Source organism: Oncorhynchus clarkii, chromosome 20 (assembly GCF_045791955.1).
Source record: "Oncorhynchus clarkii lewisi isolate Uvic-CL-2024 chromosome 20, UVic_Ocla_1.0, whole genome shotgun sequence".
Taxonomy (NCBI): domain Eukaryota; kingdom Metazoa; phylum Chordata; class Actinopteri; order Salmoniformes; family Salmonidae; genus Oncorhynchus; species Oncorhynchus clarkii.
In genome coordinates, this window is record NC_092166.1 from 26,593,080 (window position 1) to 26,610,283 (window position 17,204).

General features: G+C 42.8%; 1 protein-coding gene across 1 annotated transcript in view; it reads right to left on the reverse strand.

Annotated features, from left to right (window-relative positions):
* The window catches only part of LOC139376136 (cadherin-2-like), an 84,759-nt gene extending 77,369 nt beyond the window's left edge, over window positions 1-7,390 (reverse strand). The window contains exons 1-2 of the mRNA XM_071118373.1: window positions 7,047-7,390; window positions 4,663-4,774 (exon numbers count right to left, since the gene is read on the reverse strand). Of these exons, the coding sequence (XP_070974474.1) occupies window positions 4,663-4,774; window positions 7,047-7,103 (169 nt within the window). The 5' untranslated portion in view covers window positions 7,104-7,390. The remainder of the gene's footprint in view (window positions 1-4,662; window positions 4,775-7,046) is intronic.
* Window positions 7,391-17,204: the final 9,814 nt, after the last annotated feature.

A 17,204-nucleotide genomic window follows, 5' to 3' on the forward strand; every position in this document is an offset into this window, starting at 1 on the left:
CTCTCTCTCTCAGCTAATGTTGGTACTGCTTGTTCAAACCACATCATGAAATCGGTCAACTGTGTCTCCCCAGGCCGGCTTGGGGTTTGAACCCCCAGTCAGTGGAGCCATGTACAGACGGCTCAGTGGACACGGTCGACGAACTGGCGTTAAAAGCACTTGAACAGAAGTTGAAGTAGTAGACTATAAGCATTTTCATCGGCCCAGCACACTTAATTGGGAATTGTATTAATTGTATTATTGTATCTGTATTAATTAATCTGTATTAATTTGAAAATAGGGTAACATAGGTGATGGGGTTGGGGAGGCAGGGTGGCTGCAAGCGAAAGGAGAGTGTTTTAAGTTCAATTAGGCTTTTGGGCTTTTTCATTAACCCAGTTTTGGAGAGGAAAGCCTCTGCTGAATAATGCTACTGTGAGTGACTCAATTTACATTCCTGCTTAAAAAGCCTCCCATGACACAGACTGACCAGCTGAATCCAGGTGAAAGCTATGATCCCTTATTGATGTCACTTGCTTGATCCACTTCAATCAGTGTAGATGAAGGGGAGGAGACAGGTCAAAGAAGCCTTAAGACAATTGAAATATGGGTGTTGTATGTGTGCCATTCAGAGGGTGAATGGGCAAGACAAAAGATTTAAGTGGCTTTGAACGGGTTGCGGTAGTAGGTGCCAGACACACTGGTTTGAGTGTGTCGAGAACTGCAACGCTGCTGGGTTTTTCACATGGGCCAGCAACCCTGTGGAACGCTTTCGACACCTTGTAGAGTCCATTCCCCCCAACGAATTGAGGCTGTTCTGAGGGCAAAATGGGTTGCAATGCAATATTTGGAAGGTGTTCCTAATGTTTTGTACACTCAGTGTACAAGTCAGCTCTCTATAGCCAGTATTCCATTATCCAGCAGCTCCCAGACCCAGGCCATACTACCGTCGCCAGCCATAATGGCCATTTTACCTGCTGATTTCAAAAGTTAAGTAATTTCCATCGAACAGGAAACGAACCTGACATGAATGTTAAAACGTCCTTTCTATGGGAACACTCCCTGCTGGTGACACCGTGTTAGCTTAGCTGTGGTGGTGACTAGTGATGAGTACAGTGAGGGGAATTGATGTATAGGCCATGTTTGTTCTTTTCTCTCCACTGAGTGACTAAGTATCAGTCATAAACAAATAGTTCCCTGCTTTAGGCAAGGTCATGAGAGGCCCCTTGGGGCCGACAGTGGGAAACTTCCTAAGCCTGACGCAGCTTTACGTTCACAAACAAAAAGCTCAAATCCTTGCTTTCCACATCATCGGATAGAGAGGAGACCTCAGATAAATAATTGTCCACCCTCGCTTTCCCCTCTGCTGCTCTGCTAACCAATGTTGTCCAGATACACCTGAACGATTCTATTGGAAACTGATGGAGCGTTTGCTTGGTGCCAACCAATAGTTAATCTCTGATCTGCATCACCTAACAAATCATTACGTCTTCACAATTCAACAATCACCTGTGTATTGTGGAGGAATTGCCATTGTAGAGAATACCCAAGCAAAACTGAATGTGTTTTGGGCCGAGAAACGTTTTACTTTGTTATTTATTCCATGACATTTGCATGTGAATGCTGTTCGCTATGATCTTTTCAGGGTGTGTATTCTGGTAATCAATTACTCGAATGGAATCACCTTCAGAGACAGCGAGTTGGAATGAAACGTCTTCACAACCTATCCCTTCTCCTACGGTCTCCACTCTCCAAGGGGGCAACTGCAGCAAGAACAACGTGATCGTATTACTGTTACCTAATACTGTATACTGATAGGTTTACAGTCATATTCACAACTATTCCTCTTGGCAAACTTGGAGGAAATAAACTGTCCCGGCTCGAGAAAGAGCTTAGTATATCTACGCTCCCTAATAGCTTTTCTAAATGAGGACAGGTCCATGCATATTACAATGAGGCTGCTAGATTATTTCTGACATAACAAGGAAGGATTTTCTATTACAATGAGCATTAACACTGAGGTATGGTTGAGGAGAATGACTGCTACACGATTCACTGTCTCCATTCATTCATTATTTAGGGCCTAAGGGTGCAATTAAGAAACGTAATGAAATGCACAGGAGGCAGGCATTCTCACAGAAAGACCAAAATAGAAAGGTGTCATGGCATTAGGCTCCACACCACACCTCATGTGGCTAGGAGCTTCTTGAAAATCCTCTGTTTCCCAGCTTCCTGGTAAAAACAATATTCACAAGCAGCATGGTGAAAGTGGAGTTAGAAAACATGAGGGGGGCTTAACACTCCCTCCACACCATGGAAGCTTTGTCTTTCAAAACATGCCACAGGAGACTTTCATTAGCGACTGGCGCATTCATTAGCATCATCCCACACCACTGAGCTACTGAGCCCCATGCAGCCCCAGCTCCAGGCCAGCACATTACAATGACACAGAAGTGCTGTGTCTCTCTCCCTGTCAGGGAATCTCTCTCTCCATAGAGGTTGGAGGGCTGGGAGGAGGGCTAAGATAGAGGAGAGAGGAGGAGGTCAGGGAGGGTAAATAGAGAGGAGAGGAGAGAAGAAGGTGAGGGAAGGGATGAAGGGTGGCTGACAAATGGGAACCCGATTACCTCTGGTCACGGCCCATCCACAAACCAACTGAGAGGCAAAACTATCACTTGGAGGATCAAACTGGAGGTTGGGCTGTGTAAAAGCTATTTCTTTATTTTCCATCCACCCCTCTTTTACTCGCTCTCTCTTTCTCTGTCTCTTTCTCCCTTCCCCTTCTCCCTCCTTTTCCCTCTCTCTTTTTTTTTATCTCTCTCTTCTCCCTCATTCCTACTCGCCCCCCTCCATCTTTCTGACTCACAACCTCGGCTGACTGTGACTTCTAGGCACACACTGTGAAATCCAACGCCACTGAAGCTGTTTTCTGGTTCAGATGACCTCAAGGCCCCAAGCCCTTGGATAGCACGTTGGTGGTATATTCCTGTTTTATTGTCTGTCTCAGCACTGTTCAGAGGTGCTATTGGTGGCTGTCACTATAGCAATTGTGTTTGTTTGTGTGGCAGCATTTTCACTTTGGGACTGATTCCTCGCAAATAATACATTAATTGGTCATATTTTCTATTATACATTGTAATTACAGTTTCCATTGCATTATAATGATTGGAAAAAAAATAAACATGACAAACCATTTCCTTGTTTTCCTTGTTTTTCTGAATGATATGTTTTAGAAGTTATATGAAACAGACACAAACGAAACCGATAAAAGGCTGGTCGGATCGAGCAAGTCATGATGCTATTCCAATGTTGGATTTCCAACAGAACAGTTGACGTACAAAACACAACACTGATACTTCAAGCTGTGTCACAAGGAAATGACAGCCATGGAGTGGGGTTGGGACTATAAAACAGCATGGCCACTGACCACTGATTTCCTTGAATGTATGTTTCTACCAAGTCCTTGCAAGGTTTATGCATTTTCTTGAAGCTCTGTTTAAAGGGTAACATGTCAGAAATAATAACCACATACTTCTTTACTCGCATAATAATTATTGCCTAAAGCAGCAAATAGCACACATGATATAAAAGCTTGGACCATTTGATCCGCATGCCACTTGGGTTAGCATATGTGTAAAAAGGAAATTGGAGAAAATACAGAAACATAGAAACAAGACATAGAAGGTGTGCTGAGGCACAAGCAACATGTCTATTACATGACTGTGCTATGCAAAGTGCATCCAATGTTTTCACTTTTAGAATTACAACTACCACGGTTCCATTTCAAAACGAAGAAATAAGTTTGATTTTTCATTTCCTATTCAGAATGAGACTTTCTGCGACTTATGCAAGCATATAGTGGTCAGAGCGTTGGACTAGTAACCGAAAGGTTGCAAGATCGAATCCCCGAGACGACAAGGTAAAAATATGTCGTTCTGCCACTGAACAAGGCAGTTAACCCACTGTTCCTAGGCCGTCATTGTAAATAAGAATTTGTTCTTAACTGGCTTGCCTCGTTAAATAAAGGTAAAATTAAAATAAATAAATATGCATTTTTCATAAAGGCGACTGTATAAAGTCATCTAATTTCCAAATGGTTTAACATTTTTCTAATTCTTTCAATTGCCTTTAAAAACTATTTTTAAAGGCAAATAAAGTCGAGTCACATCACAGGAACAGATTGCCCCAGTGATAATGCATTGGAATTTCAGCAACACTGCGGTAATATTATTTTTTGTTGTTGAAATGTGCTCTGTTCTTCAAAAAAGGCCTGTGTAAGCAAATGACTAGAAGCAGGGCTAAATTGATTCAGACTGAGATTTCATTGGCTTACAAGCCAAACAACATGGGGTTCTGGGCCCACATAACAGCAACGCTAATTGTTGAAATACGTTTAATGCTTGTTGTCACCCTCCCACCGCACTCAACATCATACACGTGTTGAGCGAAACAACAGTAAATCAAATCAAATTGTATTTGTCACATACACATGGTTAGCATATGTTATTACGAGTGTAGCGAAAGGCTTGTGCTTCTAGTTCCGACAGTGCAGCAGTATCTATATATAGACATGGGCAGGCGCAGACACACGCACATAAAAACACTGAAGCACATGTGAACAAACATACTATAAACAGCCAGCGAAGAGCAACATAGAAAGAATCTACCCAATTCAGCGCTTACCATTGAAAAGGGGCTGTCCCTTCTCTGCACTCTCTGGCACCACGGCGACATACACATCTTCAGAGAACCCCGGCCGGCACAGAGGAAGGGAGCCTCTGCCCTCAGTTGCGATCTGCAGGGATAGGACCGGGGGGTGGGAGGGGAGAGAATGAGTCAGAGTCACAATCCCCCCCCCCCCCCTCCAAAATGCACTTCTCTGACTACCCCCCGAAAAGACTTGGTCACATTCTGAACCCTCCACCACAGTTCTACAAAGCATCTGTTGTTTTTATAGCGGGGACTGCAATTAGGATAATGAGGCCAAAGGGTTAAGCATTAGCCAAGGAGCATGGCTAGGTAAGAACAGGCCCCATTTGTCTCTGTGAGGAGAGAGAGGGAGGCCCAAGCCCAGGCAATGGTTGAACGCTGGTTGGCCCCCTTATAATACTCTGCTCTGGTTTAACAAGATGCTTTAAAATTCAGGAACGGTGAAACTAGGCTACAACTCCTAACACTCCTACTAAACAGTATGGGTGAACGTCTCTGTGTGTGAATTCCTGTGTCTACTCAAACACTACATCATCATCATCTGTTCCTTTTTCTCCTCCCCTTGCCTCACTCTATCTCAGATTTAAAAACAGTCATGTTGTTTCGGATACATAATATTTCTGCCATTGTTAGAATAATAAAGGATCACCTGCCAAATGATTTATCTCCACCTTCTTTCCAAAAAGAAACAAACATTCATTGACACAAATTCAATTGAACACAAATTGGATTTTTAGATAGATATAGAGTTTGACACTTATCTCATCAAGTGTGAGTGGGTCTAGTCTATAACAAAATAACACATAATGTATTAATACCACATCACGGAAATCACATTTATAAAACATTTCAAATAAACATCGCCAAAAAAGAATACGTCGGCCTAAGCCATTCAGAGTTGAGTTTAAATAGATTCCCTGATTGTGTACAAGCATGTTCAAATCCGATCATACATATTGGGTGGGCACCAGTCGACCCCATCTTCCCAAATACACTTAATCCTATTTCTTTAGAAAGACCGGACCTGAAAATAATGTGAAGGGAACATTGTGTGTATCAGTGCCACTTGCCATTAATCAGCGGAATTTGACTGGAATATGCTGGGGCAGGAGGGGGAGGTGTAGGGCTGCCTTTCTCTCACTACATTATCAGGCAGAGCACACCACGATGCATATAACAGCATTGTTCACACACTAGTTCTTCTAAAATGATATCTCGTTTTGGGGAAAACATAAATAGGCCTATATATATATTGTTAGACTGTTTCTCATATTAGAGCTGAATCATTTTACTATTTTGACCATTAAAATAAAAAGTTCCTTAATTATAATGTTATAACTCAAATAAGTAATTTAGGACTAAATTAGTAATTAAAACAAATAATTGCGAAGAAACCAGAATATGCAGAATTTGCTATAAAATATGATAAATAGCATAGAAAACTGGATTAGGCTACGTTAATACTTTAAATTCTGCCTAGGCACAATAAGCAGCTGACTTGAAGGCGATTTGTGGGTCGGAAATCAAACATTTACTCAGCATTGTTCCAGGCAGAGTTTGTGGATTCCACTAACCTAGTGAAACTCTAGATACGATAAGTGCACCGGTGTGTGTAGCTGTTGTTTGCACTGATAGCCTATTTACAAGACGGAATGGGCCATTGCCTCGAGCCTCATTCCGTGTCGGTTAGGAATAAATAATGGTAGGTTTTTGTAACCCCGCGGTCCGGGGAAATGATTCAAGTAGCTGGCCTGCATCAATAGACGTTAACTTTGTAACCATATAATGTTTTCTCGTGAAAAGGTTACAAATGTATCCAACAAACATGCATGTATAGGCTATCATCATCTAAGCAAGTTTTTTTTTTAAATACTTAAGAAACAATGTATTGCTTGATCACCATATGGACGGAATACCCTAATAGATAATACTATGTTTAATATATTATGTGGGTTAGATTTATTTGAATTAATTTACTCTTGATACATTGAAGCCAACACAAAATCATATTTTGAAAAAGGGTAGCTTTTTAAATGGCAAATCATCCCATCCTTCAAATAGACCCTAGCGGTGTCGGCTACAATAACCCAGGGTTGATCTTCATGCAATATCAATCTACTACATATTGTCATTATTTGTTGACGCGTCACATATGCAAGTTCCCTATACTGCATTATATCTAGCAAACATGCAAAACATGCCTATGTAGCCTTTTTTCATAGTGGAGAGGCGAGCCATAATGGACAAGCGGGCACGTTACCCGACAGATCACAGCAGAAGCATCGTCACTGAAAACAAGCACTAGTCCTAGAACTGTCCTGTTCCAACTCAACAAAACCGTTCCGCAGACACATTACCTGCAAAGCGGCCAAGAGCGTGAGGAGAAGCAGTCCTCTGCCCTCGTAAAAGTACATGGGTATGCCGGTTGTAATGTATTTCCCCTTGCAATCCGTGATAAATATCCGTAGGCTATGTCTGCTGCAGTATGGATGTAGTGGTGAAATCAAACGTTCCCTGCTTACAACAAAGGTGGCAGCGGCAGCAGCATGTAGCCTAGCAGCCTCCCCTATCCACTCCGTGCTCCGATCTGAGATCACCGCCTGGTACTGAGGCTGCTACTCCCTCCCATGCATGCAGTCCCTCCAACAGAACAGGAAAGACGCTGTCGCTGTGCCAGGACAGGGTCTCTCATTGTCTCTCCCTACTGGTCAATTCGCCAATTTCACTAAACACATTTTGGCTCCTTGAGACTCGCTCCTTCCACTCGATACTCCTCCTTTCTAAAAATAAAAATGGAATATCTGCGATTGCTTTTCTTTTAATACTTCTAATGAATGATATGTACCCATTGATTCATGAAGAATATAACTTTTAAATAACTCACGAGCTTGGTTTAACTGTTGTACCCCATTATAACCCCCCCAAAAAGCTTGGTTTACTCCATTGTATGTAAACAATGTTATTGTAAACAAACACTATATCGACTCAAAAGATGGTTAAAAATATAATTTTGATATCATTGATGGTCAGCGCTTGTATCCATGTCGATTAGTTTGATTATGGTTACATTTCTCAAGCCCCATTCCTGAGCTTTTTAGCTGTTGTTTCAACTGCTGATTGGCCCTTTAAAGGTCCGGCACCATCATTCTATCTCCCAAGCAAAACATTTTAAGATGGGACTGACAGACACAGTCACCCTGTTTCCAGCTCTTAGCCAATGTGCAACTTTCTAGTATTATTACCAACAGCCAAAAATAGCTATAGGACATTAGAATGGCAGTCACTTACCAGACATTCAAGCAGAAATTCTACTTCCCTTATCTGGATCCTTTGTTTGAACTTCCCTAAGGGAGCTCTATTCATCACAGTGGCTGCACCAACACGCCAATGCTGGAGAAGAGGAAGAATAAATGGGGCCCTAGTCAGACTCAGGCGTGTATACCATCCACCACTTCTGAGTATATTGCTCACTAACGTTCAGTCCCTGGACAATAAAGTAGACAAGCTTAGGGTGAGGATCTCCTTCCAGAGAGACATCAGGGATACTCTGTTTTACAGAATCATGGATCTCTCCGGATATATTGTCCCCGTCAATTGAGCCCGCGGGGTTCTCCATCCATCGAGCAGACAAGAAGAACTTTCGGGGGTAAAAAAAAGCAGATGGGTTTGTTTCATGACTAACAACTCATGGTGTGATTGTGGTAACGTACAGGAACTAAAGTCCTTTGTTCTCCCAATCTGGAGTACCTCACTGACCGAAGTTATCTTCACTGCCGTGTATATTCCCCTGCAAGTCGAACCCCAGATGGCTCTCAAGGAACTACAATGAACTATGTGCAAATTGGAAACCGCATATCCTGGGGCCGCATTTATTGTAGATGGTGTGAGCGGACCAAGTAATTGGGCGTCACTCTAAAGCGGAAAGTTGGAATAAACGAGTCAGAAGTAGGTTTTCTTAATTGAACACAGTTCTCTATTGAGGACATTTGGTCAACACAAACACTCCAACATAATCAATGAAAATCTCCCAAGGACAAAACATACATCTTCTTCTCCAGATCAAACAGGAACACAATACGATTATCTTTAAACTAAAACAAATCTCACGGGATTGTCACCGCCTTAGTGGTTCTTCATGGATAGCTCCTCTGTCTCGGTGGCCATCTTCCAGAGATAGTTTTTTCCCCCTTGTCTGCTGGTTCCCTACTTTCTCTAATAGGGGAAGGAGAATATGTAATTAGTACCGTCAGCTGTGTTTAATTGCCTCTGGTTACCTTGTCTTCCATGCCTTGTTGGGCTACTATCCGTGAGCCCAGCCTGCCCTCTGGTGGTCCTTCCACATACCTTCCCCCTCAGGACCGAACCGGAGGGTCGGGCGCCAGACGCACCGACTTGGTCGTGTCGGGACAGCGCGTCTGCCATCCCGTTCCTCGATCTGGCCCTGTGGATGACATGGAAAGAGAACGGTTGTAAAGAGAAAAACCATCTGGCTATTCTGTTGTTATTGTTTCTCTTACCAGCCATCCACGTGAGGGGCGCATGGTCAGTAACTAATGCAAACCTCCGACCCAATAGGTAATACCAGAGATAATCGAGGGCCTATTTAATGGCTAAGGCCTCTTTCTCTTCGGTAGCATATCTCTGTTCCCGATCGCTGAGCTTCCTACTTATGAAGAGAATCGGCTTCTGTGCTTCGCCTTTACCCTGAGCTAGCTAGTACGGCCCCGAGCCCCATATCCGAGGCGTTGACCTGCACAATGAACTCTTGTGAGAAGTCCGGAGCCTGTAGGACTGGATCAGAACACAGGCCATCTTTTAGCAATTGAAAGGCCTCTTCCGTCTCGTCTTTCCACTACCTGGTTTGGCAAGTTTTTCTTGATGAGGTTTGTGAGGGGGTTGGCAATGGTTGCATATCCCGGGATAAAACAGCAATAATTTCCCGTTATCCCTAAGAAGGACCGAACATCCCGCTTGGTCCGGGGTCGAGGCCAGTTCCGAATTGCCCTGGTCTTCTCTGCCTGTGGGCGTATTTTCCCATTCCCCACGGTGTACCCCAGGTATTCCGCTTCGGACAGGCCTAGGTAGCATTTGTTTGGATTGGCCGTCAACCCTGTGGCTTCCAAACTCACGAGCACCGCCCGTAATCGCAGGAGGTGACTATCCCAGTCCTCGCTGTGGATGACCACATCGTCTATGTACGCCACTGCATACTCTTGATGGGGCCGTAGAATGGCATCCATGAGGCGTTGGAAAGTTGCAGCGGCACCATGCAGTCCGAAGGGCATCCTCACATACTGGAAAAGCCCCTCTGGTGTGGCGAAGGCAGTCTTTGGGCGATCCTCCAGAGCCACAGGCACTTGCTAATATCCCTTCGTCAAATCCAGGGTGGTGATGAACTTGGCCTTTCCTAAGCGCTCCAAGAGTTCATCCACTCGGGGCATGGGATACGCATCGAATGCAGAGATGGCATTCACGCCTCTAAAGTCGTTGCAAAGTCTCATACTACCATCGGATTTGGGGACCAGGACTATGGGACTGGACCACTCACTCGTCGATGGCTCGATTACACCCATCCTCAACATCTCCCTTACCACGTTCTTAGCGATGACTCAGCGAGCCTCAGGAATCCTTTAATGGCAGATATGCACCTTCTTGCTGGGTTCAGTGTGGATATGGTGGACATCTGTTTGTCCTGGGAATGGAGAGAATATTTGACCGAAGTTCATAATCAGCTTGTCTAGCTGTCTTGATTGCTCCGGCAGGAGAGTTTGGCCATGGGGGCACCTGTGGTAGAGCCTCCTCTTTTCCTTTGCCCTCCAGGGCCATCAAAGCCACTTCCTCCTCTCTTCCGTGGTACGTCTTCAACAGGTTTATGTGTTAGAGTTGGACCTTCTTCCTCCTGTCAGGTTGCTTGAGGAGGTAATTGACCGGTGAGACCCTTTTCATTACCTCGTAGGGCCCCCTCCACTGTGCCAGCAAATGGTGTTCAGCCGTGGGCACGAGCACCATCACTTTCTCTCCCACGGTGAACTCACGGGGGTCGCAGACTTATCATAGGCCCGGCCTTGGGTCCTTTGTGCCTTCTCCATATGCTCCTTTACTATGGGCCACACTGCTGACAGGCGGTCTCTCATCAGGGTAATATGTTCTATTGTGGATCGAAAGGGGCATGGTTGGGTCTCCCAGGTCTCCTTGGCTAAGTTGAGGAGTACGCCGTCTATGTATGCCACTGCATACTCTTGATGGGGCCGTAGAATGGCATCCATTAGGTGTTGGAAAGTTGCAGCGGCACCATGCAGTCCGAAGGGCATCCTCACATACTGGAAAAGCCCCTCTGGTGTGGCGAAGGCAGTCTTTGGGTGATCCTCCGGAGCCACAATGGATATATTACTCGAGAAATGTTCAGTCCCTGGACAATAAAATAGACAAGCTCAGGGCGAGGATCTCCTTCCAGAGAGACATCAGGGACAGTAACATACTCTGTTTCACTGATTAATGGCTCTCTCCGGATGCGTTGTCCCCCAGTCCATACAGCCAGCTGGGTTCTCAGTACATCGCGCAGACAGGAATAAAGAACTCTCCGGGAAGAAGAAAGCTGCAGGTATATGATTAACTACTAATGATTGATTATGATAACGTACAGGAACTCAAGTTATTTTGTTAAACCGACCTAGAATAGGTGCCTCTTCAACCTCAGGAGGCTGAAGAAGTTCAGCTTGGCCCCTAAAACCTTCACACACCTCTACAGATGCACCATTAAGAGCATCCTGTCAGGCTGTATCACCGCCGGGTACGGAAATTGCACAGTTTGCAACTGCAGGGCTCTCCAGAGGGTGGAGGGGTCATCTACATAATCGGGGGCACATTGCCTGCCCTTCAGTACAGCTACAGCACCCGGTGTCACAGGAAGGCCAATAAGATCATCAAGTACCTCAGTCACCCGAGCCATGGCCTGCTCACCTTACTACCATCTAGAAGGATGAGATAGTACAGGTGCATCAGAGTTGGGACCAAGAGACTGATAAACAGCTTCTATCTTCAGGCCATCAGACTGTTAAACAGTCACTACTAGCCAGTCTCTGCCCAGTACCCTGCCCTGAACCCTAGTCAATATTACTATCCGGCTACCTCCCAGTACTCTACCCTGCAACTTATCCAACTTTCAACTGGTTTCATCCAAATATCATACAATTAGATGAAAAACATGATCTTCACTGTTCACTGGACCTTTAAAAGTATTTTATCTCCACTCTCCTGCCCTACTCTCTCTGCCTGAAAATCTTATGAGTAGCTAAACTGGGAGATTTAAAGACATGCCCTTAATCTTGCATTATTTTTTATATTAAGTAGAAATTATGATATTGATCTTTATCCAAATTAATGACACACCCACATGTAATAATACTACAGGTTACCATGGAGTACTACAGTACTTAATATATAATTTATTTACAAATATATATATTTTTTGTAATTTCTTAAGAAACATTTTTGTAGGTATGTTTTTTATTTATACCTTTTTATTTTCTAGTTTTTTGGGGGGTGGGTGGGTAGATCAGCTTTAATATTACAGATAGCTTGTGTTTTCAATGAATTTAATTGTCTGCATCATTTCCAGTCCCCCATATCTATTAAAAAATATGTATTTTCCTTCATTATTATCCCCTAACCCTACCACACCTCCCCTAATTGGAGTAAACCGATGGACAACAGCCCTTTAGGCTTCTAATTCAAGCTTATACATACCACAGTTGAAGTCGGAAGTTTACATAAACCTTAGCCAAATACATTTAAACTCAGTTTATCACAATTCCTGACATTTAATCCTAGTAAACATTCCCTGTTTTAGGTCAGTTAGGATCACCACTTTATTATAAGAATGTAAAAAGTCAGAATAAGAGTAGAGAGAATGATTGATTTATTTCAGCTTCATCACATTCCCAGTGGGTCAGAAGTTTACATACACTAAATTAGTATTTGGTAGTGTTGCCTTTAAATAGTTGAACTTGGATCAAACTTTTCTGGAAGCCTTCCACAAGTTTCCCACAAGTTGAGTGAATTTTGGCCCATTCCTCCTGACAGAACTGGTGTAACTGAGTCAGTTTTGTAGGCCTCCTTGCTCGCACACGCTTTTTCAGTTCTGCCCACAAATTTTCTATAGAATTGAGGTCAGGGCTTTGTGATGGCCACTCCAATAACGTGATTTTGTTGTCCTTAAGCCATTTTGGAAGTATGCTTGGGGTCCTTGTCCATTTGGAAGACCCATTTGCGACTAAGTATTAACTTCCTGACTGATGTCTTGAGATGTTGCTTCAATATATCCACATAATTGTCCTGCCTCATGATGCCATCTATTTTGTGTAGTGCACCAGTCCCTCCTGCAGCAAAGCACCCCCACAACATGATGCTGCCATCCCCGTGCTTCACGGTTGGGATGGTGTTCTTCGGCTTGCAAGCATCCCCCCTTTTCCTCCAAACATAACAATGGTCATTATTGCCAAACAGTTCTATTTTTGTTTAATCAGACCAGAGGACATTTCTCCAAAAAGTAAAATCTTTATCCCCATGTGCAGTTGCAAACCGTAGTCTGACTTTTTTATGGTGGTTTTGGAGCAGTGGCTTCTCCCTTGCTGAGCGGCCTTTCAGGTTATGTCGATATAGGACTCGTTTTACTGTGGATATAGATACTTTTGTACCTATTTCCTCCTGCATCTTCACACGGTCCTTTGCTGTTGTTCTGGGATTTATTTGCACTTTTCTCACCAAAGTACGTTCATCTCTAGGAGACAGAAGGCATCTCCTTCCTGGTATGACGGCTGCATGGTCCTATGGTGTTTATGCTTGCGTACTATTGTTTGTACACATGAATTGGTACCTTCAGGCGTTTGGAAATTGCTCCCAAGGATGAACCAGAGTTGTGGAGGTCTACCATTTTTTTCTGAGGTCTTGGCTGATTTCTTTTGATTTTCCAATGATGTCAAGCAAAGAGGCACTGAGTTTGAAGGTAGGCCTTGAAATACATTCACAGGTACACCTCCAATTGACTCAAGTTATGTCAATTAGCCTATCAGAAGATATCAGAAGCTATCAGAATTGTCAAAACTGTTTAAAGGCACAGTCAACTTAGTGTATGTAAACTTCTGTCCCACTTTAATTGTGATACAGTGAATTATAAGTGAAATAATCTGTCTATAGACAAATGTTAGAAAAATAACTTGTGTCATGCACAAAGTAACCGACTTGCCAAAACTATAGTTTGTTAATTAACAAGAAATTTGTGGAGTAGTTGAAAAACGAGTTTTAATGACTCCAACGTAAGTGTATGTAAACTTCTGACTTCAACTGTATATACAATTTACGGACACAGTACATTTGTACAATAGTCATCTTTTGTTTGTTTTTAGTCCCATCCTTCAGCTATACTCAATCCCTCCCATCTATCTCTGAAGACCTTTCTGTTTAGATTTATACTTGCCATGTCTTTTTCAACTGTGCTCTTTCACAAAAGTTCTGAACCTATATACATTTTGCAGACACAGTATATTTTACATTTAGTTATCTTACTCTTTTTATTTACATGGAATTAAACAATTACAACAAACATATTTTAAATCAATTCAATGTACTCCACAGTATTGGAGAAACTTAAATGTAAAATTGATTAGAAATTTCAACTAAAGGATTTTCCTAAGGAAAAAATGGAACCGTGGAATGCCTTACATTGTTTACTGTGTAACTGCCTACACTGGGTTAGAGATCAAGTTGAATGACCTGTTGATCATTCGCCTTGCATTTTGTACAAATTGCTTCAGTTTATGTAATCTAATCTAATCGAGAGTGGGATCAAAATGTTCCATCTCTTTGATTAAGGCTGTTGCAGTTATCTTCTGTCGGGGGGAGATGAGGAGGAGAGGGGTGAGGGGAGGTGAGGGGGGAGGAAAGGAGGAATCCAATTATGACTCAGAGCATTCAATCAAGCCATATCACGTTTCAGATTTCATAAAGCCACTTTGTACCTATGAGAACTGTGTATGCAGCATATTTCTACTGTGGGCTGTACTTTTATGAAAATACATTTAATACTAATAAATAATATAAAACTGCATGCAGTCTAAAGTGTAATATTATTATCAATATGCTGTTCTGATTCAGAATTGGAATCTGCTCCAATTCTGAGTCTTGGATGTGTAGAGTAGGTAGGGCCAGAAGAGGAGGTGAGTTGTATCCTACAGATGGAGACTAGAGAAGGTGGGTATCTATTGTTCTTAGACCTGTGTTATGTAGAGGTGTCTGGGTAAAGAGAAATAGCACTGCTTTCAGGCCAGCTGTAAGGTTGCTGTATGAGGCATGTGGCCCATGCTGCTGACACTGCTGTTGACTCCTGTAAGTGCAGGTGTCTGGTGACTTGGGGCCGGGGGAGGCTGGTGGGGGCTGGTGGCCTGGGGGGAAGCCCTTGACTCCAGGCCCATTTCTCCACGGTGGCCTTGATCGCTCCGAGGGAGAAAAAATGGCAGAGGTCAGCAGCACCTTTATAACACTTACACACCTCTGCATTTTTTCATGCTGACTATATGTTTGTTGATACAGAGACTAGGAAAAGTACGTAGTAGTAGTATGTAGTTTCCCCATGTGTGCTTGTTCTATGATGTTTCTGTCGGTGTAGGTTGACATTTTATTGAATACAAATTATAATGAGTCATGAATGAGTGCCTCCTTAGGTAATTAACGAACCTCTTCCCCAGGCTAATTGCTACGGTAAAGTGGTCGAGACTAGTAAAAACAGACAACCGCTTTGAACAGATAGCTATCATAACACCCCTTTCCTGCAGTCAAATGACCAAATCGCTCTCTAGTGGCCTCATGGGTGGAATTTTATTAATATTTTTCATAATTTAATAATTAATAAACATTATTTCTAAAATCTTGTAGAAAATCTGGTGTTTCTATGTCAAATGGTTTTGTTCTATTTCAGCCTTTTGGGATATATAAAGTGTAATATTGAGATGCAAACTCAAAATTGAATACATTTCAACTCTATATCTGACATGGTACAGGTGTCTTCTTTTTTTAAGCTCATAACAGAATACTTTTGTTTCAAAGTAGATTTGTTTAAGATTACTAAGATACACTGTGTGACCCTGATTTAGCTCACTGCAGTAAAACGCTTTTGATTAATGGTGTTCCGATAGCCCACCTCTTCAACAGAATGCCAGTCCTTTTGATAGAAAGCACACATTTTTTTGACCCCTCTCTAACTTTGGCTAAATAGCTCATTAGCCAATGGCATTCCCTGACGTGTCAAAGGTCGCCCTATAACAAATGAGTCAGCTGAGAGGAACATCGAAGCATTCAAAGCAGCTATCAATTCCAATCAAGCTTCATTGTTATGCATTCAATAGAGCCCTCTTAGGACCACAGTAACACTGTGATTATTTGTTTCTGCTGCCAAATCGGCTCTTTCAATCTTTTATGCCATTTGAACAATAGGGCCAAATAGAGTTGTGCTGTATAGTCTGTCTGTTCTGTCTTAGTGGTGGGATATTGTGGTTTCCAAATGTTTTCACCGCTATCACTGTACCCAATCTCTGTCCTAAAGCATACAGTGGCGGTCGGTGGCGTTTAAGATTAGGGAGGACAAATTGTGAGGTTGCTACAACCTAGACTACAAATGAAAATGTATAACATAGGTGCACAGGTCGAGATACAAATTGGAGTAATCAAGGTGACAGTGACACATTCAATACTGTATTGCATACTCTTGCCTGCATCTAGCAGATCCGGGGATTAATCATTAGTCCAAACAGTTGCAAAACATTCAGTTTTGCAACTAAAACAAGAGTTTCTATTGGACTTATTCAGGTAGGTCCCTTCGTTCCATTTGCTTCAGTTTCAGAAACGTTTTGCAACAGAATCGGAGTCATGAAAACACCCCTGATCACCCGCACACACAGGTCAATTTCATGGCAGCCACATACAGCGTCATCACTTTGCTCGTTGTATAACTTTCCCGCCTCCACGGGCTCTCATTCCTAAAACTGAAATCTTTCCATGACTTGGAAGAGTCACAGTGTTGGATAGCCTAAGCCAGCTAGCTAACATAAATAGCACTCCTCTCAGTTTGAGTCAGGTTGCTGAGTAGGCAAAATTGGGATGCATTAGCTAGCTAAATAAGTGAAAGGTAAAGAATATATAACAAAATATAGCTAGCTCTCTCTCGCTCTCTGCTGCTTCTCCTTAATTGTTTGTTCCAAACTGTTTAACTATATTGTCTTTCTTTTTGAGTCAACTACTCACCACATTTGATGTACTGCAGTGCTAGCTAGCTGTAGCTTATGCTTTCAGTACTAGATTCGTTCTCTGGTCCTTTGATTGGATCCTTTGATTGAACATGTCGGTTCATACTGTAAGAGCTCTGATAGGTTGTAGGACGTTTTCCGGAAGTCGTCATAATTACTGTGTACGTCTATGGAAGGTGGTGAGAACCATGAGCCTCAAGGGTTTTGTGTTGAAGGCAA